General features: G+C 51.0%; 7 protein-coding genes across 7 annotated transcripts; 2 read left to right on the top strand and 5 right to left on the bottom strand.

The window, feature by feature from the left end:
* Positions 1-630: 630 nt before the first annotated feature.
* Triagg1_7757 (uncharacterized protein) lies at positions 631-3,886 on the top strand (the record flags this gene model as incomplete). Its single annotated transcript, XM_062902527.1, has 4 exons — positions 631-1,515; positions 1,574-2,130; positions 2,552-2,632; positions 2,710-3,886. 4 exons carry the CDS (start codon positions 631-633, stop codon positions 3,884-3,886), a joined length of 2,700 nt encoding a protein of 899 aa, XP_062753343.1.
* A 484-nt stretch (positions 3,887-4,370) lies between these two features.
* Positions 4,371-5,853, bottom strand: Triagg1_7756 (uncharacterized protein; the record flags this gene model as incomplete). Its single annotated transcript, XM_062902526.1, has 2 exons — positions 4,371-5,100; positions 5,186-5,853. 2 exons carry the CDS (start codon positions 5,851-5,853, stop codon positions 4,371-4,373), a joined length of 1,398 nt encoding a protein of 465 aa, XP_062753342.1.
* A 1,032-nt stretch (positions 5,854-6,885) lies between these two features.
* On the bottom strand, positions 6,886-8,428 carry Triagg1_7755 (uncharacterized protein; the record flags this gene model as incomplete). The annotated part of the gene is made up of 2 exons (XM_062902525.1): positions 6,886-7,218; positions 7,307-8,428. The coding sequence occupies 2 exons, from the start codon at positions 8,426-8,428 to the stop codon at positions 6,886-6,888; spliced, it is 1,455 nt and encodes a 484-aa protein (XP_062753341.1).
* A 2,501-nt stretch (positions 8,429-10,929) lies between these two features.
* Positions 10,930-13,479, bottom strand: Triagg1_7754 (uncharacterized protein; the record flags this gene model as incomplete). The annotated part of the gene is made up of 5 exons (XM_062902524.1): positions 10,930-11,652; positions 11,719-12,776; positions 12,842-13,096; positions 13,156-13,287; positions 13,344-13,479. The coding sequence occupies 5 exons, from the start codon at positions 13,477-13,479 to the stop codon at positions 10,930-10,932; spliced, it is 2,304 nt and encodes a 767-aa protein (XP_062753340.1).
* Positions 13,480-15,243: 1,764 nt separating this feature from the next.
* Triagg1_7753 (uncharacterized protein) lies at positions 15,244-16,305 on the top strand (the record flags this gene model as incomplete). The annotated part of the gene is made up of 3 exons (XM_062902523.1): positions 15,244-15,381; positions 15,434-15,889; positions 15,952-16,305. The coding sequence occupies 3 exons, from the start codon at positions 15,244-15,246 to the stop codon at positions 16,303-16,305; spliced, it is 948 nt and encodes a 315-aa protein (XP_062753339.1).
* A 1,723-nt stretch (positions 16,306-18,028) lies between these two features.
* On the bottom strand, positions 18,029-18,871 carry Triagg1_7752 (uncharacterized protein; the record flags this gene model as incomplete). The annotated part of the gene is made up of 1 exon (XM_062902522.1): positions 18,029-18,871. The coding sequence occupies one exon, from the start codon at positions 18,869-18,871 to the stop codon at positions 18,029-18,031; it is 843 nt and encodes a 280-aa protein (XP_062753338.1).
* A 740-nt stretch (positions 18,872-19,611) lies between these two features.
* Triagg1_7751 (uncharacterized protein) lies at positions 19,612-20,333 on the bottom strand (the record flags this gene model as incomplete). Its single annotated transcript, XM_062902521.1, has 3 exons — positions 19,612-20,073; positions 20,129-20,200; positions 20,250-20,333. The coding sequence occupies 3 exons, from the start codon at positions 20,331-20,333 to the stop codon at positions 19,612-19,614; spliced, it is 618 nt and encodes a 205-aa protein (XP_062753337.1).
* Positions 20,334-22,644: the final 2,311 nt, after the last annotated feature.

The raw sequence follows: 22,644 nt of genomic DNA, 5'->3' as shown, positions 1-22,644 counted from the left end.
CCGAACAACGGGGCCCACAGACTCTGAGCCCATCTAGGTCCAACAACCGCAACTGATTCCATACAAGTACTACCTAGTAGGTATGTATATATACCGTAATGCCTCGACTGTGGTATCCCTTGATTTCTTCGCTTACTTGATTGCACACAGTCAGATGAATACTACCCTAGTAATTAAAGGGTCATATCCGGAGAAGATCCACAGTCGAGTTTTGCGAGGGTAATACGGTACCTTGTATATGACGGCCGGTGCTCCGTACCCCGGACGCCCTCTCTCCTTACCACGCTGCATTTTGCATTGAGCGCGCGTCTGGCTGTGATTTCAACTCGGCATCCGTATCATGACCACAAGGTAGTTGATTCATCAAAGTGTCGTGAGCACTTCGCCCTACCATAAGTTGCTTCTGTGCCGCGGACATTCGTTATCCTTTGCCAGGATCCTAACGGCGACATCGGCATCATTCTAATAACATCCAACGACTGTAAAGTCTCAAGCATCGACTATCCAGGAGTTGCTCTCGTGGAACAGTAATTCGTTTTGCTCAACCAAAGGGCGAATAGTTGACTCGACTCCCGGTTCTAATCGAGTCAACACCGCCGAGGACCGAAGAACCGAGGCATCTGTGTCATCATGGCACTTGCACCGCCAACCACGGCAAGCTCAAGGTCTACTGAATCGTCTTCCACCGATGGAGACGTTACTTTGCAGGAGTCGTCTTCCACTGAGGGAGACGTGACTCTAGAGCTAAAGACCGAAACGACTGGCCAAAATGCTCAAGAAATGCCCGCCACCGAAGCACAGGCTACAGCTGGTGCCGTCCCAGTAGAACCTCCGCCGGACGGGGGTTTGAGGGCGTGGCTTCAGATTGTTGCCGGGCATCTCGTCGTCTTCAACACATGGGGCTACATCATCAGCTTCGGCATCTTCCAGCCGTACTACATGGAGATGCTCAACCTCCCGGCCTCGTCCGTGTCTTGGATTGGAAGCATCCAGACGTGCCTTGTATACCTCGTTGGCGCATTCTCTGGGCGTGCCTTTGACGCTGGATACACCAGGACCTTTATCATAGTAGGATTCCTCATGCAGGTGGTGGGAATCTTTACAACGAGCGTTGCGACCACATATTGGCAGCTGTTCCTTGCGCAGGGGATTTGCCAGGGCTTGGGCTGTGGACTTGTCTTTGCACCAACGGTTGCCAACATGTCGACGTACTTCTCCAAGAAGAAGACGCTGGCCTTGTCGGCGGCGGCTTGCGGCGGCGGAACTGGGGGCGTCATCTTCCCCCTGATTGCGCAGCAGCTGATTCCCCAGGTCGGATTCCGCTGGGCGGTCCGAGTCATGGGCTTTGTGGTTCTGGCCATCAGCGTCGTCATCGTTGCGCTCATGAGGACGAGGCTGCCACCGCGAAAGGCCGGCCCTCTGGTTGACTGGCCTGCTTTCGGGGAGTTGACCTATGTCCTGTTTGCCATTAGCATGTTCATCACGCTTTGGGCAACGTATTTTGCGTACTACTACGTGAGTCTTGTTCTGCCCTTTATATCTCATATCGCACGTTTCTGACAGCAATCATTAGGCACGCCCGTACTCAATAGATCGGCTCGACGGATCTCAATCGACGTCTTTCAACATGCTCATGATCATCAACGCCATTGGCATTCCAGGACGACTTGTACCGGCTTACCTGGCTGACCGATACTTTGGAGCCGTCAACATGTTCATCCCCACGATCCTGGCCGCGGCCATTTGCACATTTGCTTGGGCGGGCGTTGATTCCATCACTGGAGATTACGTCTGGGTTGCCTTCTTTGGCTTCTTCGGCGCTGGCATCCAGGGCATGTTCCCCGCGACAACAGCCGGGCTGACCAAGGACCTGAGCAAGGCTGGTGTGCGGATCGGCATGATATTCACCATAATCAGCGTTGCAGCTCTTACTGGGCCGCCGCTGGCTGGAAAGCTGGTTGCGGTGGCTGGTGGAAGCTATATCGGAGCTCAGATCTGGGGAGGAGTCTGTCTCGTTGTTGGGGCATTGTTTCTAATAGGCGCGAGTTGGGCGAGCCAGCGGGAGCTTAAAAAAGCAAAGAGCATTCAATCTCTCAGGAGCGAAAACAGCATGGGGGATTTAGAAAAGAAGTAAAGGGGAGAAAGCATATGTATACTAGGTAGAGGATGGTTGTTTGTTTATGGCTGCATGTGGCTGCGATAACGTTATCATATCATAGATGCCCGCTATCGATACCGAAAGGGTCGAACTTAGTCACCTACTAGAGATTCGACACTTCCAATGACGTCTTTCTAAATACCGTAACACATACAAGTCGTGATGTTGAGAAATAAGAAAACTTTTCACGGAGACCAATGAGCTTTGAAATAGATGTATATCCAGTTGGTAACGTGTCAGTGAATGGTCTGGCAGACAACATGTGCCGAATCTCTTGCAGTAAAATCGCCTGCTAAACTGCCCCGCCACATCTTCATCCCGAGAAAGAAAAATCTCAAGCTCACATCAGACACAACTTTCTCCCGCCACAACTGACAACTACGGCCATGTCAGCAGCGCCATGGATCTGCCGCAGCTGCGCCAGAGCCCTGCGACGATCCCACCAGCTGCAGATTGTCCGATTCTCCTCCAATGGTGCGCCGTAGCCTTGCCTGCTCTCTACGTTGAGCGAAACCCTCAGCTGACAGTTGATGCGCCCAAGATGCTTCCAGTTCTCTGGCCCCGAGCCTCCTCCGCCGCGCTCAATCGCTATCCGAAGAGCATGGCGATCTTCAAAAGAGCCTCAACAGCTCCTTTGACGCTACCAAGGCCAAGCGCGCTGGCGAATTGGGCCGCGTAGCCTCTGCCCTACGAGCGTGGGAGACGGCTCAGTCGTCGATTACGGAACTTGTCTCGATGACAGAGGATCCAGACCAGGACCCGGATCTTGCTTCCATCGCCCGAGACGAGCTGGAAGGAGAGCGTGCGAAGCTAGACGTGCTGGAGAAGAGGCTCAAGGAAAGTCTCACGCCGAGACACGCCTTTGCCGATCTACCATGCATGGTTGAGTTTCGGCCCGGGCCTGGAGGTCTTGAGGGCAGGTACTTTACCGACACGCTGTTCAAGATGTACAAGGCGTTGTGTGCACGGCGAGGCTACAGGGCCAACGTGCTCAAGTACGAAATGGCCGAGGCCGCAGGCGATCAGTCTTCGTCCTCCGGCGAACAGCCCGTCCAGGAAGCCGTCCTCGAAATCCAAGACGAGGGCGCCTACGACATCTTCCGGGGAGAGGCGGGCATGCACCGCGTGCAGCGCATCCCCAGCACCGAGAGCAAGGGCCGAGTGCACACGAGTGCCGTGGCCGTCTGGGTTCTGCCGTCGTTCCAAGAGGGCGGCAGCGGCGCGGACAATGTCGATGTCGAGGATCCGGAGAGCGACTTTTACGTCAATCCCCAGGACGTCAAGATTGAGACGATGCGAGCCAGGGGAGCTGGTGGACAGCACGTCAACAAGACAGAGTCTGCTATTCGCATGACGCACACCCCTACTGGCACCGTGGTCTCCATGCAGGACCACCGTTCGCAGCAGCGCAACCGCGAGGACGCGTGGAAAGTGCTTCGTTCCCGTATCGCCAGTCAGCGTGCCGAGCAGCGCGAAGAGGAGGCATCCAAGCTTCGCAGCAGCGTCTTGTCGCAGGCGCAGATCACGCGGGGCGACAAGATCCGCACGTATAATTACAACCAAGACAGATGTACGGACCACAGGGCCGGAATGGATGTGCACAATTTGCCGGATGTGCTGGAGGGAGGCGAGACGCTGGATAAAGTGATGGAGGCGGCGAGGGAGTGGCTGGTGGGCAAGGAGGTTGAAATGCTGGTCCTGGAGGAAGAGGCCAAGGCGAAGAAGTGAAGGGATAGTTTTTGTATGAATGGATGTGTACGATGAGAAGAAGGATTGGGCAATTCTACCGTTTCAAGACATAGATTATTGTATGATGTACGATATATGTGTGTATACCTTGGTATGTGTATGAGTGTGAACTTGGGTATGCGTCACTCCCAGAGGGAAATGACCAAAGATTACACTGGGTGAGAATGAGCGAGTCCATCATGCATGGATGCATAACATGTTCCTTTCTGGCTCTTTTCCGGCCGTGTTAATCGATATACACATACTGGTTTGCATCAACTGTGCCGCATAGCTGTCTACATGTATCCGCCGTAACTCCCAATAATTCGCATCTCAGCCGCTTCCGAATCCAAGATAACCATTATGACCCCCATTCGGGCCTGGTATAGCCGCCGTGATCCCAGCACCGCATAATTCCATGGGGAAACAAAAAGAGGAAAAAAAAGAAATGAAAAAAAAAGTAGCCTGCACTTGGATATATGTTTCACATTAACCCTCCCAAAACGGCTTTGCCCAAGCCCGCCACTTCGGACCTTGCGTGCGATCTGCTGTGGTCTTCAAAATCCTTGACCACGCCCTGTACGATGATTTTGCGGATCTTCGAATCCGCCTTGGTGAAGAGCTCGGCAATGGGCGCCGAGCACTCTCTGGGCGACGGCACCAGCGCCAGGAAGCGCGTGTAGCAGTCAATGAGCACATCGCACAGCGTCGCAAACGTCTCGAAGAAGTCGGGGTCGAACGGCAACGATGGCGTTAGCAGATATGTGTATTCCTCGCCGGGGAGTAAGTCGGATTCAGAGGCCGCAAAGTTCATAACAGCGGGCGCGGGACCGGCATTGTTGGAGCCGCCGGCGGGCGAGTGGTGGCCAGAGGCCGACGAATCGTCAACGGTGACGTCTGCGGACGTGGAGCGGCGGGTTTTGGTGCCGGGACGACGAAACATGTTGGGGATGCGGGCGCGGGTCAGGGCGGCGGTGGAGGAGTCGCCGTGCAGCTGCTGGAAGGAGTCGAACTCGGCGAGGAGGGCGTTGAGGCAGCGGAGGAACTCGAGGGGCGTGGAGGAGTAGAGGTCGTGGATGGTGGGGATGGAGAGGCCGAGGAGCAGGTAGTTGGTGGCCTTGCGGGAGAGCTTGCGAGGGTCGAAGCTGGGCATGCGGGAGAGGTCGGGCTTGTCGAAGAGGTACGTGTTGAACCAGTAGACGCGGCCTTCGTGGCTGTTGTGACGATGACGATGACGGTGGTCAGTTCGTGTATGCGTCTCATTGCATATGAAGCGATTGTATAGGAAGAACAACTTACGCCTTTCGCAGGTAGTCCAGCGTCGACACCCGCTTCTGGGCCATCTCGGTGATCTGCTGGTGAAGCACATGAGCCTCGCCCTGCGCCAGCGCCCACATGGTGCTGCTCATGCCGGGACGCGCCTCGACCGGCGTTGCAGGAGGAGGAACCATGGCGGCGACGGTGGCGGCCCGCGAGATCATGGATGGTTCGGGGGGGCTAAACGGCGCTCGAGGCCCTTCGATGGCGTCCCTCCGGCTGTCCTTTTCCTGGTCCCTGTCCTTTTCCCTCTCCCTCTCCTTTTCCTTTTCCCTCTCCCTGTCCTTGTCCTTTTGGGCGGCGTCCTTGCTCACAATCTTGGCCGCGGCGGCGAGTGCCTGGGCGAGGTCGGGGAGAGCAGGCGCACCGGCGTCGGCGCTGGCGGCGGTTGCGTTGTTGTGGTTGTTGGCAGCGTTGCGGCGTCGAGCGCCGGGCAGCGAGGCCTTGAGCGAGGAGAAGGACGCCTTGCGCTCCTTGCTGCTGCTGCGGACGGCGGACAGCGACGACGAAGGATCACGATGATCTCGGTCACGGTCACGATGGTCTCGGTCTCGGTCTCGGTCACGGTCTCGGTCGCGGGTGGATGGTCGCGGCAGGTTGAGCGACGCTGGACTGAAGAGGGCGCCCGAGGTGGCGCTTGAAGGCGCCATGGCTGCTCTGCTCTGCTCGGGCTGCTTTTATTGGATTGGCACTATTGGGGTCTTGGGGTCGTGGGGGCTTATTCGCATTCAACGGTGATCGAGGCGATAAGCGGCGCTTAATTTTGTCTCTGCGTTAGCGAGTTGTGCGACTCCGTTTCTCGTAGCGAGTAATATCAAGGAAATTCATGCAAAATGTCGCAAGGCAGGGCAGATGAGAGATGACAGATGACACGATACGACACGACACGACATGAAGCCGTATTTGCGCATGGCATGACAAGCAGGGAGGCTGAATGGAACGGAGAAGAAGAAAAAAAAAAAAAATAAAGAAAAAAATAAACAAACAGTGAAAACAGAAAACACAGGGCAACTTACGAGAGTCGCTCCCTTCTTCTTCCCTTGTCGTCTTTTTCTCTTCTTTTTCTCTCTTCAAATCCTTTGTCGTATCCGGCCGGCGTCAGCTCATGGCGGTGGATTGATTGCTTCGACTTGATATGCGATGAATGAATGGATGAGATGCGATGAGATGAGATGCACGAGCGAATATTGCAATTGGGCGGTAAAGGAGACAGACGTCGGTGCTTTTCGACTTTAACTGCATGCAGCTTTCTTTGCAGACTCAGAGTCGTATTGCCTGTTGCTTTTGGTAGTATTTGGCCAGGCTGTGATGCAACACGATGCGTCAGTCACGGCGCATTCGGGGAAAAGCGTTATTCCGAACTTTGATCCCGAAATCCTTATTTCTCTGTCCTTACAATTTTACAATTGAAGCTCAATTGATGCTGTAGAATTACTAGCAATAATGGCGTGACGCTGAATGGAGAAAAGGAGACGGGATTTAAAATCACATGGGTTTCACGTTGGCGGAGACTGGACATGACTTGTAAGTTGTAAGTGCAGCAAACAATGAATCTCAGTGGTATCAACGGCATCACATCACCAGCCCATCACAGTAATAGATGCATGTACATGCAAGTACAGGTATATATATAAAACATTCCAACAAGGTACTCATTCATTACATTTCATTCATATCATCAGTTACACGGCCTTGTCGGGAGTAACCTCCTCGCGCTCAACGTGCTCCAGCTCAACGCCCTTGTTGAGCACATGCTCCACGTCCGCCTGTCGCTGGTCTTCGCTGACGAGGCCAAACAGAATGTCCATGTCCTCGAGAGTGCGGCCCTTGGTCTCCTTGATAAAGAGGACGACAAACGCCAACATGCCGCAGCAGAAGCAGCCAAACATGATAAACGTGCGCCAGCCGATGTGGTTGACGGCAGCGGGCGTGATTTCCGTAATGACAAAGTTGAACAGCCACTGCGTGGAGGCGGCGAGACCGACACCGTACTCACGGAGACGTGTAGGGAAGATCTATCAGTTGAGTGTTGGTTAGCAGACAAGGACATACTGAGTGTTGATGACGACGATGATGACGGATATATATGGATTCATCCCTTACCTCAGAGACATAGACCCAGGGGGTTGGGCCCCAGGAAAACGAGTATCCAATCACGTAGAGATAGATCATGACAACCATGGCAATCGACGCCGACGAAACCGTGCTGCTCTTGGGGTCGGGCGGATGCGTCGCCAGAACGGCACCGATGATGAACATCATGGTGGCCATCCAGATGGCACCGCCAATCAGACTCCTCTTACGGCCCCATCGATCGATGCCGACAAACAGGAAGATGGCCGTGGCAACAACCTTGACGGTGCCGTAGACACCAGTTGCAAACAGCGACGAGTTTGTGCTGCTGACGCCGACCGTCTCGAAGATCTCGGGAGCATAGTATCCGATGCTGTTGGTTCCAGAAAACTGCTGCCAGAACATGATGCCAAAGGCCAGCGCGAATCGGTTCCAGTTGCCCTTCTTCAACGTCTCCTTCCAGGTGACGCCTTCGGTAAGGGCCATCTCTTCCTCGATGGAGGCCCGGATCTCAGCGATTTCCTTCTGCACGTCCACGCTGTCGGGAGACTCGTTGCGGATGTAGGACAGAGACCGCAGGGCCTCTTCATGGCGTTGCTTCTTCATCAGCCATCGCGGCGACTCCTTGAGGAAGAAGAGGCCGCACAGCATGAGGCCGCCCGGCACGAGCTGGATGCCGACGGGGACGCGCCACTGCTTGGTGCTCTGCTTGATGTGCAGAGACACGCCGTAGTCGAGCCAGTAGGCAAAGGTGCTTCCGATGACGAGAAACTCCTGGAACAGACCGGCGACACGGCCGCGGATGGCCGGCGGGCAGTTCTCGCTGACGAAGACGGGCGTGATGGCGGACATGCCGCCGATGCCGAAGCCGGCAATGACACGGCCGCCGTAGATCTGGCCAATGGTGTGCTGAGCGCTCGTCTGGATGGCCGCGCCGATGAGGAAGATGACGGTGAAGAGCACGAGGGAGTAGCGGCGGCCGAAGCGTTCGTTGAGGAAGGCGGCCGTGATGGCGCCGAAGAAGCAGCCGGCCGTGAGCAGGGACACGACGTTGGAGGCTACGTGGGCGTTCTCGGTGGACGCGAAGCCGCTCGAGTCTGTGGGCAGGCCAAAGTCTGACTTGAAGCTCTTGAGCGCGAGCACGCTTCCCATGACACCCGTATCATAGCCTGGAAGAGAGAGAGAGAGAGGACATGTTAGCACATGCACCCTACATGGATCCCGGTTTCGTCAACCGTGAATGCTTGGAACATGGTGACGGAAGCCGGAAACAAGAAAGTAACAGCTCTGGTACATGTAGTTTCCATGTTGTTTCCAAACGTTGTGAAGAGAAACAGACAAAAGAAAGAAAGAGGGATACACACCAAAGAGCAGTGAGCCAAGGTAGGCCACCGACGTGAGGATATACACGCGATAATTCTTAAAGAACTTCATATTGGCGACTTCTACTTCCCAACCACAGAAAATGCCAACGACAGCTCGGCCGAAATCAACTGGAGGGGGGTCCCATGCCCTTGATATACGACCGAGAGCTCTCTCTGTAACCCAATCCATCCTCTCGTCCCATCCGCAAAGTGAGCAAGCAACGTTAAACAAGCCGATCATCCATATTGCGGTGCCGCTAACGCCCGTCGCTGTGCGTCGGTTGGCGGGATAAAGGTGGATAGACCTCGAGCAGGGCCGTTATCCCTTGTGTGTTTTTTTCGCCTTCTCTTGCTTACATTAGTAGACCTTTTTTCGTCTCTTCCCCAACCCCAGACCCCCAACCCCATCTCCGTGTGCCCATGGGGGGGGAGAAATCGCGAAGGACGGATTGGGCACGGCGCCTGTGGTTCCGCATTTCAAGGGCAAGGGAACAAATCATGGCCCGGGAAGAAGCTGATTTTGATTTCCCCCCCAGTTAGACTCCCCGCATAGAGGCTGAATCCCCGCACCACGGCACGGCTCAAGACGGCTAAGGAGGGCTTTTTGGGCCAAGGCTGGGGAATGGCCTCGCTTCAAACCAGGCCGAAGTGTGTGGGGGATGGAGTCATGCCTTCGCTGGGAGGTTGCCGAGATGCCGGTGGCTTCGATGCGCTTGGATTTACCCGCCAATGAGGAGAGGGCAAATAAAGGACACTTTTGTTGACGAGGATGTAGTACTGATCTATGTAGTACTCGTCATGATTTATTCAAGCCGGGCTGTTGGATGTACAAGTTGATTTATGGGAGAAGAGAAAACAAGGTTGGCTAAACCTACATGTACATACACGTATAAAGCACCGAGATGTGCTCGGTCATATGGCTGCCGATCCTTCCACCCTCCAGGGCCAACGGCAAGGGAGCATTCCTCCATCTGCATTCGTGCCTTTGCATTTAGCTTCCAGATTGGACCGTCATCCCACGTTTGGGGTGCCGTCCGGCGCTACACAACCACATGCCAGGCCGCACAACACTTGGGCTTACCAGGATTCGTGCACAACGGCAGTGTTCCAATAGGACGGCCGCCATGAGCTCCATGGTCATGCTTCAAATAGCCTTCGATAATTCTTTTTGTCTCTGCTGCACCTCGGGGTATTGCTCCGAGCTACACGTGCTGTTTACACTCACCGCGAGTCATCGCTCCAAGACGCATAAAAGTGCTGTGAAACTGGTTGTTTTTGACGGCAATCATGGACGCGGATTCATGGAAAATCCGACTCCACAGTTTTGGCCGAGAAAGTCTGAGCTGGCGCCTTCGAATAGAAGCTATGGGGACTCAAAAAGCGAGCTCGCCAAAAGTACATCTCCGTTGTTTGTGATGGTTGAAATGTCCGTCTTTGGTAGCGCATGCAATGATACTTGGCTGGGGTCGTTTCTCGGCATCTTGGCTCGCGGGACCGACTGCCGTACGCAACTATACGGCCCTACATGGGGACTGGATTAATAACCAAGTATTCGTTCGTAGTCTAACTTGGCACTTGGCGGCATCAACTGTCTTTGAAAACTTATTCGTACATGGCCGTGTTTTGGAGATGCCGAGTCCTGTTTGAACAATAACTCTTTCTTCATACAGAGTGTTTGTCAAAGTAATTTTGATGCTGAGAACTATACTACTCGCGGCTTGCGTTCTCTATTGTGCCGCATTTGGGGCTCCGACGCCACCACGAGGCACAGAACACGGAAAGGATCTCGGCAGAGACTTGGCGCAGCATCTCCAAGAGATGAATCGGCACGGGACGTGGTGGGATGCTAGCTTCAGTACTACATGCGCACTGCATGACTCTTAGGGCCTTGGCGGACTCCGAGAAATGGCTGCTTCAAGGCGTCTCATGTACTCTAGAGGACGGGACCGTTGACTCGCACTGGAGTCGATACAAAGAATTGATCATTCGTTTATAGCACCTTGATTGTACCCGTGGTGTAGAAACCAGAAACATTGAGGGCCTTGGAATAAGCCAACGAACTAACTGTGTAGATCTCATATGCAAGAAACATTGCCTACCTAGCATGTTTATAAGACAAGACATGGTTTACCTATGTACCGAGTATCGTTTGCAAATTACTTCCTTCTCAAGAGTTATGATTGTGAAATGAACTAAAAATTGAAATGGTATATCCGGTAACTATAAAATCTCTATATACAAGCCCAATCTATTTGGGTAAACGTCCTTTTTCTAAAATAAATAACTCATTTACTGGGGCCTCAATCCCTCGGCCATGGCCAATAGCAGGCCAAGTGCCTTGTGGGCCGGAGACAGCGTCTTCTTCTTCGAAGACGACGAGTCACCAGACGCCGCGGGAGTGTCATCCGAAGAGTGTGTAGAAGTTGTAGAAGTTGGCTGGGGAGCCTCCGTGGTAGTCGGGTTAGATTCAGACTTGACGGATCCAGAGGCTGGGGTGGCATCGTCGTCAGCCTTGATGGCCTTTTGAGACGGGACCGAAAAGGCACATGCGGCATTGTGCCACGCGGATTTGGCGGCGTTCACCCAGAGCAATTCCGGCTTGAGAAGCATCTCAGCGGTGTAGAACAAGCGGCAGTCGGCGGGCTGGTAGATGAAGTGGGTAGGAATCTGATCATTGAATGGAGCAAATGCGTTTCGAAAGTTGACTGCTCCTGAGGTGATTCTGAAGGGTAGCTTGTCAATGGGAGGGGGGATGGAAGACGAGAACACGGAATATTCCTTCTCGGTGAACAGCGGCTTCTTGGCGTCGGTGGCGTTTTGCACGAGTTCGTTGGCCTCGTCGTAAAGCTGTGAGATGTTTTCGAGTTCGAGAACCTGGCTGCCCTTGACACCACCGATTCCCTGCATGGGGCCGTTTTGGGGTCGACCGCCAGAGGCGAAAACGCGGACGCCATAGGGAATCATGTGGTTGATGAAGATGGTGCAGGTTGAGGAGCACTGGCCATCAGTGAGCTAGTGGTAGTTGTTAGTGAAAGAACAAGGATGGGCCATTAGGGGGGTAAAGGAATGGCTGCTTACAATGGCAATGTTCTCGGGCTTGAAAGGAGGCTCCGTTCCGTTGAGGCCTCCTCCAAGACCAAAGATGTTGATGGGGGACGAGTTCGGGTCGGTCTCGTCAAAATCGTTGCCGGCGACAATGGCCGTTGAGGGGACACCGAATGTTTCAAAGGGGCCCAGGAAATCTGCCACGGTCTTAAACGTAGTCTTCTGGTCTGGTTGGACCAATTCGGGGACGGAGAAGCCGAAAGAAGTCACCAGCAGATCTTCGGAAGGATTCTTGGTGCGGCTGGTGGCCTCGACAATAAACTGGGTTGCGGGAACGGAGCGGAATCTGGTTGCCGAGAAGATGGTCATGTTGGGGAAGAAGATGCTGACCAAAGCGAAGCCCGAGTCGATAACACCACCGCCGTTGTTGGTGACGTCGATGATGATCCTGTCCTTGCCGGAAGCGAGAGCCCTTTTAACGAAATCTTGAGCCTCGAGAGCAAAGTTCTTGACCTGGTCATCTGGGAGGCCATCGCCCGACGTCGAAAAGGTAGGAACAGTCAAGACAGCCACATCTTTGAGTTCTGCATCATCAGGAAAGTATCCAATCAACAGGTTGAAGGGATCCTTGACAACGGGCTTGGGGTATGTGAGGGGTGCGGGTTGTTCCTCTGCTTTCGCCGCTCGCTTAACGTTCCTGACAATATCTTGAACAGACCTCTTTTTCGAGGGCTCAGCATTCGCCGGGTCACAGAGAGCATCCCAAATGTCCTCGCCACTCTGGAAAGGAAAGTCAGGGAGGGACGTCAAGGTGCCCGTGGTGAGAGGGAAAGAAGCCTTGGTTCCGTTGGCAAATGTGACGTTGAACTCGTGGACGCCTGGGAATGACCTAAAGAACGTGAGGCCGCCATCGCGCTCTACGCCATCGCGGCCAATGGGCACGTTGGCCAACATGGAGTTGTATCGAGCATCGGCGTCCTGGAGACCCTCATTCTCGGCGAGTTCCTCGATATACACCTCGGCTCCAACTCCGTTGATGAGTATCACGGGGGATACGTCTGTGTTTCCCCTTGCTAGGAGGATGCCGTCCGCTATTTGCCATGATTAGTTAGACAGCCACGTCCGGCCATGGAGGGAGAAGGAATAGAGGACGTACTCAGCGTGTAAAGTTTGGGAATAGAGACGCCATCGGCGGAGAGTGAAGCTAAAGCAAGAGAGCTGACCCAGCCAAGGGCGCCGAATGAACACGGCGTAAGGGAGAGATGGCCATCATTTGCAAAGCCAATGAGATGGGTCAAGTCGAGGTCAAAGTCGTATTGGGACTTGTACAGGTTCGCGGCTGCCCTATCACGAATGTTTGCCATGCCACCAAAGAGGTCGATGGTGGAGGAGACGGAGCCTTTGGGCGGATCTAGATATGCCCAATTAGACCGTGCCTCAGGGAGGAAGAGGGCGAAAGACGAGACATACCTCTCAGGATCTCGGTCGTGGATTGCCACTGAAGATATTTGGTGTAGTCATCGACGAATTGCACTGCGAGGTCGGACTTGAAAGGTATTGATTCCAGACAAGCGAGTCCAAGCTCACTCGAAAATCGATTTACTGCGTTGTATTAGTCAATGTGATGCAGAGACAATGCTAACAACCTCAGGACTGACCATCTTTCTTGTACAAGGCGGCAATCTGTGCACAGGGCGCGGCAGCGGGAGTCTTGGATGACGATGTTGATGCTTCTGCGGCGAGTGCCACTGTCACGAGACCCGCGACGGCGGAGAGGCGTGATAACCAAGCCATCACTTCTATGAAGACAAAAGGAATAAAGACAAAACGCTGCACGAAAATAATAAAACAAGCTGGATGGAGAGAGGAGGGAGAGAGGGAGAGAGAGAGAGAAAGGATCCGAGAGCCACGACACTACTCTTAAGTGTTTGTGGTAATACTCTTCCTCTCTTTCGACTTGGCTCTTTATGGGGTAGAGCTTTGCCTGTCCCTGTGAATATTTATCTGAACTTGTCCACACAGCCCACCAACTCGGAGCCTCACTATTAAGCTAGGATAGGTCGACTCCATCAAGGCCATTTTCTTTTTTTAGGGCGCAGCGCTTTCCCCAAACAGATCTAAGAATCGAGGCATAAATGGAGTTCTCACAGCCCACCCCTGTCTGGGCTGACGGCGACCCGCAAACACAGCCTAACTGCACAAAGCTGCGGTGAAGTTGGGTGCTTACACAGACGTGTATTCAAAACACGGTAGGAATCCTAATTTAGGTCCTGAACTTGATGTAATTTCACATGATTACTTGTTGCTTTGTGTGTCGTTCTATTTCCAACCATCCCAAGCTAAGGAGTGAACGATTTGCTCATGTGGCACTATGAAGACCATTGGGTTGACTCTGCACTCGGGACCGCTTTGCTGATCAACGGACAAACAGTAACATAGAAAGTTGACTACAAATAGATACAAGACATTCACAAATAGACACACAAGATGTCGAGAAATAGATACAAGATATAATCTAGTACAGCTAGAGTTGAGTTCTAACCGAGTATGCGGGCGTTATGATGCGATCATAGGCATCTACAAGCACGGGCAATCTCGGCAGGCATAGGATGTGATCACTGGCATCTGCCTGCACGGGCGAGCTCGGCAATGTGCCGTCCGTTGGGCTGATATGGATCCTCCTGCATCCTACACCTCTCGCACCATAACTACATGTGCTCCGTACCGTAGCAGGATCGTGAGCACCAACAGATTTACGGAGCTCCAAAAGAACCGCCCGAACCTGGCGGGGGAGGAAGACACTAGAGAAATAGTGTGCTGGCTTTTTCACGCTGTTCTACGGAGTTCTGGGTCCGGCTCAACAAGCCTGGGCCGATTCTGGGTTTAAAACCCGACAAGAAGTCCGGTCTTGGAGCTATTCCCAGGACTATTCGCTGAGGATGGCTCCGCGAGATTGTTTGCCGGCATGGTTCACTAAACAATACACGCTGATCCTTGTCGAACTTGTCAACTGTAAGCCAGAGCTGGGCTCAACTGCAACGTCGGCACACCTCTGGCACCCTCTCCAGGAACAGAAAACGAGCGTTTCCGCCCTATCGAAGCTGTCAGCTTCCTAACCACAATCATGCTAAGCTTCTTCAACCGTGTCATACTAAGCTTCCCAACCATGCAAACCCCTGTCGACTCGCTTCAGGGTCTCGCTCCACACTCTGTCAGACAGCTAATGCCAGCGTGGCTGAGCCCATGATGACCGGCCCGCTTCTAGGCTGATTCTAAATTTATACTTAGTTTGCTAACTAGGAGCTTGCTGTGCATTGGCGTTCGAACAGTTGGCCTTGGCTCATTTCTTATAGCAAACGCCTTTTCTGTTGAAGAGTCTGACAGGACCTGGTACATACTTACTCTGCGCACGCCCTGCTTGTGTGTTTGGAGCCACTTTTCGCCAGAGAGCGGCATAAGTATACTGGTATTGGCAAAACTCGACCCGTCTGCGTCGACTTTCTTTCCTTTCTTTGTCAACTCTCTAGCCATTGTCGTATCGTCGTCTTCTATTCAAAAATGGGCAAGGGAGGTCGCATCGCGTGCATCGCGGTGCCATATCTATGGACGATAGGTGCTTTGATTGCCATCATCTTCGTGGGTATCGGGTCCACGGACTCTGATTCAGCTACACTAAACAAGCTGTATTTTATGAGGGTGAGTTTGTTTTCCGGGCTTGCTTCGCAGAATCCTCTGACCGATTCCACAGGCCGATCTTTCCAATGTCACGGCCGTTGAAGCGACTAGGTTCGGCGACCAGCTGCTGAACCTCACCTCGACCGCTATGCGAAATGCCACCGAGGAGCTCGCCGCGGCTATGGAAGAGGCAGAGAAGGACGGCGAACTACGCGATTTCTACAACATTGGTCTCTTTGGTTATTGTGCCGGAGACAAGGAACACGACGAATTTGAGGTCGACTTCTGCAGCAAGCCCAAGGGAAGCTTCTGGTTCAACCCGCTAGAGGTCTGGCACCTGAACATCGCCGGCGTGCCTGATTTGCTCCCGACACACCTCCAGTCTGAGCTCAAGACTTACCAAAAGGTGTCTCACTGGATGTTTGTTTCATACGTCCTTGCCTTTGCCACCACCTGTCTTCAGCTGCTGGTTGGCTTTTCGGCCATTTTCAGCCGCATTGGAAGCTTGGCTACAACCGTCGTGGCTGTGGTAAGTCTAAACCTGTCGTGTTTGAGCATCTGCCGTACGGTTTTATTAACAAAACTCTACAGGTTGCAACCATCTTCATGTTCGCCGCAAGCATTACCTCAACCGCCCTGTTCGTAGTCCTGACCGGTGTCTTCAACTCCTCCCTCAAAGAATACGGCGTCAAGGCCAACTTGGGCGGCAACCTCTTTGCCGCATCATGGCTCGCCGCGGTGTTGTCCCTAGCAAGCTCAGTTCTATGGCTCTTCAGCTCTTGTTGCTGCTCGGGCCGCTCTGAAACTCGCCGCTCTACTCCGCAACACAGCTACGAAAAGGTCGATTTGGGAGCTGGAGCTGGCTCTCACACGGGCCATACCACAGCGCCAGCACCAACCTTCGACAACACAAATACGGCATACGAACCATACCGCCACAAATAAACATGGAGTGGACTACCAACTTCCTATGTTGTGAGGACGGGGAAAAGAGAGGATTTGTGTGGTGTATATAGTGTCATGAGCTTAGGAGGGCTGTCTTTTCTTTTCTTTTCTTTTCTTTACCTTGATGTATAGAGCGTGATTTTGTCGATGGACCGGGACAAATTTTAGGCGCCAATGTCGGAACTCTTATATCAGAGCTGTTATGCTCAAGCAAAATGTATAAATTTATAGACGCTCATAGCGGGTATCCGCGCTTGCGTCTCACTTGATTCACTGAGCATAGCTTGCTGTCTCAACTCACGCAAGCCTTTGTCTTAAAATACTCTGGGTATGATGTCTATGTGGAACCCAGGTGTAGAGTCATAACCACCACTTACATCGGCTTCCTATACAGCCATCACTGTAACCTAACACATTGGAACATAATGTGGCAGTTTTCTACGATTGTCTCCCGTGCTATTCACAATTCGGCCCACATGCAGTCAGGTGGATTTGGAGCTGGAATATGGAGCAATAATACCCTGCGGCCGCATTAGGTAGGCGGGATAATTTGCTGCAAGCAGGGAAGCTGAGCCTATGAACTCTGTAGCTAACGATATTGGTAAATAAGTTCCTTACGCGTGACATGATCCTGGTTCAAGGGCGCAACTGATAGGAAATGTGATAAGTGCGCAATGACAAGCCACATACGCCTTTGCTGCAACAGCCTCGGACAAGTGGAAAGTCCTAGGAAGGTCAATAATGCCGGCCAATAAAGGAAGAGAACGCTTCACGATGATGCCAATACTGCCGCTATTGGTTTCAGCCCTACGAGGGTCTGGACGAACTGCATAGCCCCATTTTACCGCCCAGGGAGGCTGTGATGCCCCTTGCTCTATCAGATTCGGTAAGGTCTCGGTGAATAATTGTGGCGGTGTCTCACAGCGGAGGCTTGCTCGTGAACTACAGTTGGTGTTGCGGCAAAAAACGGACCCGTTAGTTGCCTAACGAGTTATTGTTCATTGTATTCTCGCAGTTGGTAACGAGTTGAACAAACGGGAAACTCGGTGTGAATATAGTGATCATATGAAATTTGCCGTAACAAGATTTTGGGGGAGTAGATACAGGGCTGAGTGAAACTCTGCTTCTTTCTACGCATCATTTCGGATTATCCCACATGCTCGAGGTAAGCGTTTATACAACAAGGAAAGCCCCCGTCTACCATAGTACATGCAACTCTTGTCATTCATTGAAATACATGTGCTGCATTATAATCTTGTATGCGTCATGATGATATATTTCTCGTCCTGTCTAGCAAGTATTTTTAGCCTCATACTTGAGATTGAATATTGCTATAGGGTACGTTGATAAGAGTGTCTTTACTTCAAATCGTCTCACATCCATATCAACTTATAACACACACGATACAACATTGAGCACTTGAGAAAAGAGTACATTGCAAGGTAGTCTGTAAATAGAGACACAGTATTTCTCCCTTCTTCCAAGCTAGAGAATGGCTTCTCAACATTGGTAAATTGATGAACCAATCCGACTATTGCAGTTGCTTCTCCAAGAAAATCCACGGAGGACATTCTTAATCACCAGGTATAGCTCATCAAATCAACTACCTAAGACTCCAAAAAGTTCAGCGCATCCCTGCCGAACTGGGTCGGGAATTGGAAGAGGAAGCCGTGGCCACTTCGTGGGTAAACAATGAGCGTTCCATTGGGTACTTTTTGCTGAATTACCCAACTGTTGACACTGGGAACGATGTAATCGTCCTATAGTAAGCGGATGTTAGCATAAGGGCTTCGTCGAAGCGGCGAGGGAAATTCACATGGCCGTTTGCAACTAAAACGGGCATCTTCAAGTCCGCCAGTCTGTCATAGGATCCGTTGAGTCCTTGAGAGGTCTCGGGCGTAAAGAACTCGGCAATACCGTTGCGCATTGTATTCATTCCGTCGCCTCCATCAGTCAGACCGTCGCTGAGAAATTTAATGTGCTCTTCACCGGAGCTCTCGACTCCTCGCTCGTGGATTCTCTCCCAATAGCCCTGAGCAGCATACTCTCCTTCTTTGGTCATGGGAAAGAACAAGATTCGCATTTGCGGCAACTCCATGTGCTTGACTCCAGAGTGTTCCAAAAAACCGGCCATGTTTGGAGTAGGCACCGACTCTGGTCCAGCACTGGGACCGGTGCCGCAAAGGACAAGCTTCCGTACATTGATGGTAGGCGGTGCGTTCAGTCCGACGAGCTGAGCCACCATTCCACCAATGCTAAATCCCAGAACGTCAACTTCAGTGAGACCAACAAGGCCGAGAAAAGTGTGTACATCGGCAGCCATCTGGCGGATTGTTGAAGCAACCTGCCCGGTGCTTCGACCTACGCCAGGATAATCGTAGAGAATCAGATTTCGACGCGCTGCAATAGTATTGATCAACAGAGGGTCCCAATGATCCATTGTAGATCTGAAATGGGCCAAGCAGAGCAAAGGAGTTCCTGTGGCTGCTCCAATGCGGCGGTAAGCGTACTTGACTCCATTGGGAGCCTGTACATATTGGGTCTTGGCGGTTTGCTGGGTTGACATGTTGATGGAGAGATGATGAATAGTTTGTCTTGAGATATGTTTCGAGTTTGATCTTGTAATTTGATGATGAACGTGTTGTTAAATGGGAGAGCATACAGCACATATATATACAATTCTATTGCCGCGCAAGTGCAGGTAACATTGGCAACTCTTTCTATCCCATCATGACCTCCGACAAGATCCGAATTTGCTACCCGTACCGCATGTCTAAGAGGAAAAGAATCAGGCAATTTCCTGTTTCAAGAAGAAGACTTCTTGGCATTCCACGGAAACAAAAGATCCGAGAGATGAGCTTTGCCAGATTTGAATCTGGGGGGATGGGGCGGCAATGCTTGAGATCTTCCTCGTAGCCAGATCGGGGTCAGAATTGATGCGCTTTGCCCAACTAGGAACCTGCACGACGAGCGAGTTCCGGTGCGATTATTTCCTATGCATCACCTGGTCCATGTAAATTGTTTACAAATTCGCGGGACGACACAATCAGCTATGATATGCTGTCGATTGTTTTATTACAAATTCGGTCACATTCATCACCGCAATCGGTCAAAGTCAGAAGTGCACGCCGTGGGAACATCTAATCAACCCGGCAGTAAGTACGGCAAAAGAAAGAAAGCGGCATATTTGATCACAAACATTGATTTTGACAAACTATGTAATGATAGAAGTTAAAATATCGACATGAAAATACCAGTCTCTATATACGGAATAACGAGATGGTAAATACTAATTACTTGAGCCGCTTAAGCATACCAGAGCTCAGCGTCATCAACAATAAGGTTGCTGGTAGAAATGACAGAATCACCAGTATACGCGAAAACATGGCCAGAAACCTGAATCCAATCGGCAGTGGTTTCATTGACGAAAACCTGCCAAGGTCCAAAGTTCTTTGCTCCCCAGAGAGGAAAGTCTTGAGTCAACTCCTCGCGTCCGTCGGAAGAGGTGACGTGAATCTGAACAGTGATGTTCGTGATATCCGAGGCCAGCTGAGCATCATCGTAGACAAATCCTGCATGGAAGAAGCCCGCGTTAAGCTTCTTCGACTCCGGGGCGTGGAATCTAATTCCATCGGCGAGGTTGAGGAGAACGTTGCTGCCGGAGGAAGCCCATTGAGGGTAGTAAGTGAAGGGCGCATCAGAGGGACAAGCAGCAGTCTTGGTAGAGTTGACAACCAAGTTGTACTCGGTGCCAGTAATAATGATGCCCTAATGTTGTCATTAACTTACTGACAGGCGCAGGGAAAAGGCATCAGTAACTTACGTGATAAGGATCCTCCTGAGAGAGCTGCGACCTTCCGCATGCTTCCTCGTTAGAGACCGCAATATCGTCAAACTGATAATGATTAGCCATCTTGTTAATAAAATTCCATTGTCCAACTCACTGTCAAAGTAACATCAGGAGCACCGAGAGCAGAGGCTCCAAGGGCAGCAGCAGCAGCCAAGAAGACGCGAGACAGGACAGCCATGGCGAATTGTGATATTGGAGAGTGTATAAAGAGCTAGGGATGTTTGTTCTCTAGTTCCTGTGTTGAATTTTTCTTTACTTGGAGGAAGACGGACGTCCTTTTTATACGTAAATGAAGTCTTAGATTGTATAAGCTATGATCCCAATTGACTAATGTGGAATCTGACATGCATATGGGAATGTCGATTCGAGATGTAACGAAAGCATCAGGCCACTCAACTAGGTAGTCTTAGCACATACGAGTACAAGATCAGCATAGCAACATACTAAAGAGGCATAAACACAGTCAGAGTAGTAGTATGTTCAAAATACTCGTATGCCAACTTGCTGATTTCATCATTCGTGGTCGACTTGGAGCCTTCCTAAAATGGACACCAAATGCGAATGCAACGGGGACCCTGTTTACGATCTTTACTTGCTACCTGTCAATTGACTTAGCAAAATATTTTATCATCATATTGTAAGGGCTGAAACCAACAGGTGCAATTGTATAAGTTTTCTGTAGACTCTGTAAGTGATTCAGATACTCTCTAGTAGCGAAATAAATGCCAAGATCTTTAACAAAGTCCACTATTGTACATTAGTAGTACTGTACGCTAGCAAATTACAGTAACAGACACATTAACCGTACAATCAAGATCAGCCATATGTTTGACTAGTTCATTGTGAGACGAAGACAATAGTTGGTCGGCAACCAAAACTGTCATGGGTCGGCAACTCAATGTTACGGTGAGCATTACTGCGCGTATCCTAGGCAGACGCCTATGCATGTTCTCCTTCCCTGTTAGGCATTTCAATTATTCAACACACGAAACACCACATCCGTGGTATGGATGTTCACTATAACAAATAATAATGCATCAGCAAGGGGTGCATGATACTATTCGGAAAGCATATTAGTCTATAGAAATGATTCATTTGGGCTCACATGGCTCTCGTGTTGCCTGTGTTGTCTGTGTTGCTGCGTTACCGCATTGTGTGTTGCTGCGTTATTGAGTCTTACTTCTTACTAGAAGGGCTAGGTTACCGAGAGAGAGGCGATGTCGGGGATAAGCTATTACGTTCTTCATCCGAAGATGCATGAAATGTATTCGCGTTCATTTGTGCTTACCTCATGGATTCATCTGATGGCATTCTTCGCAAGCTTGTGGGAGAAAAGGAAGGCCTCGCGAATGATCATCTTGGAATCCAACATACAAATCTGGATATTATCTCAGGGCTTGGAAATTTTGCAATCAAGAAATTTTATCATCTTGCCAGTGATTTGAAATGTATTATACCCTTTATCGGAAAGCCGAATGACCTTGCTGCTGTGGTGAGCTATATGACCTGCTGTGGTGAGCCGTATGATCTTGCTATGCTAAGCCGTCTAGCCCACTTGACACTCTTTTACATATTCCGTGGACAGTCCAAGTACTATGTTTTGATTCACTGGCCAATTTCTCGTTGACTCTTGTGTCAAAACGGTGCTAGAGATGAAGCACCAGTAGGCGAAAAGAGTATGAGCAACTCGATTTCATATAATACAACCTGACCTATTTGTACAAACGAAAATTCATTACTTTGTGTAAGCAGACGTGTGTATTTGGATGTGTCTAACATAATGGGCCATGTTTTCAGCCATCTCCATAACGGTCTTTGTAGCTAATTCCCATACACACTTAATAAATAACTATTGCATTTGCTAAACTCGCAACACTACCTACAATAGTACCTCAAGTAGTTGATATTCCCTATATCATCACATGCTGGATAGGATGCTCTGGACATATTGATCGATGTATTTATTAAAAAAGAAACCCCACAGCCATCTCTTTCTACACCGCCAAACTTCTTAGAAAGAGCTTGATTTTGAGACTTGGCCTCACTTTTGGCGGCGGATGTTTTAAAGTTTACTTTCAAATCGAATATCTTGCCAATAAAAATGCCCCAGCATCCGAGACTGAGTTCACGCTGGAGAAAATGTCAGTCTATCATTGTCTACAGCACTTGGATGCTCAACATACCATATACCACTTTGTCTGTACTGGCCAGTATTTTCAGGATGGCGAGTATCTGCCACTACGCTAAAATAATTTGATGGTAGACAGCAAGTCAGCCTGTTCGTTATATATCGAAATTTGAATACGGTGGTTCACTTACGAGTCATGTTTCATCTCCTTGGCTTGTGCAGGCCTGTCGATTTGGGCGCCCTGGGCCCGTGCTCACTCTTCATAGCGGTCTCAAATTCCTAAGAGACTTGATATTGTAGCAGCTGTTGTGGATGCATAAGCACTAGCTTTGCTCTTAGTACTAAGTAGTACTCAGGTTGT

The sequence above is a fragment of the Trichoderma aggressivum genome (genome assembly GCF_033847375.1).
Source record: "Trichoderma aggressivum f. europaeum strain CBS 100526 chromosome Unknown scaffold_035, whole genome shotgun sequence".
Lineage (NCBI taxonomy): Eukaryota > Fungi > Ascomycota > Sordariomycetes > Hypocreales > Hypocreaceae > Trichoderma > Trichoderma aggressivum.
This window is presented reverse-complemented; position numbering and strand designations above follow the sequence as displayed.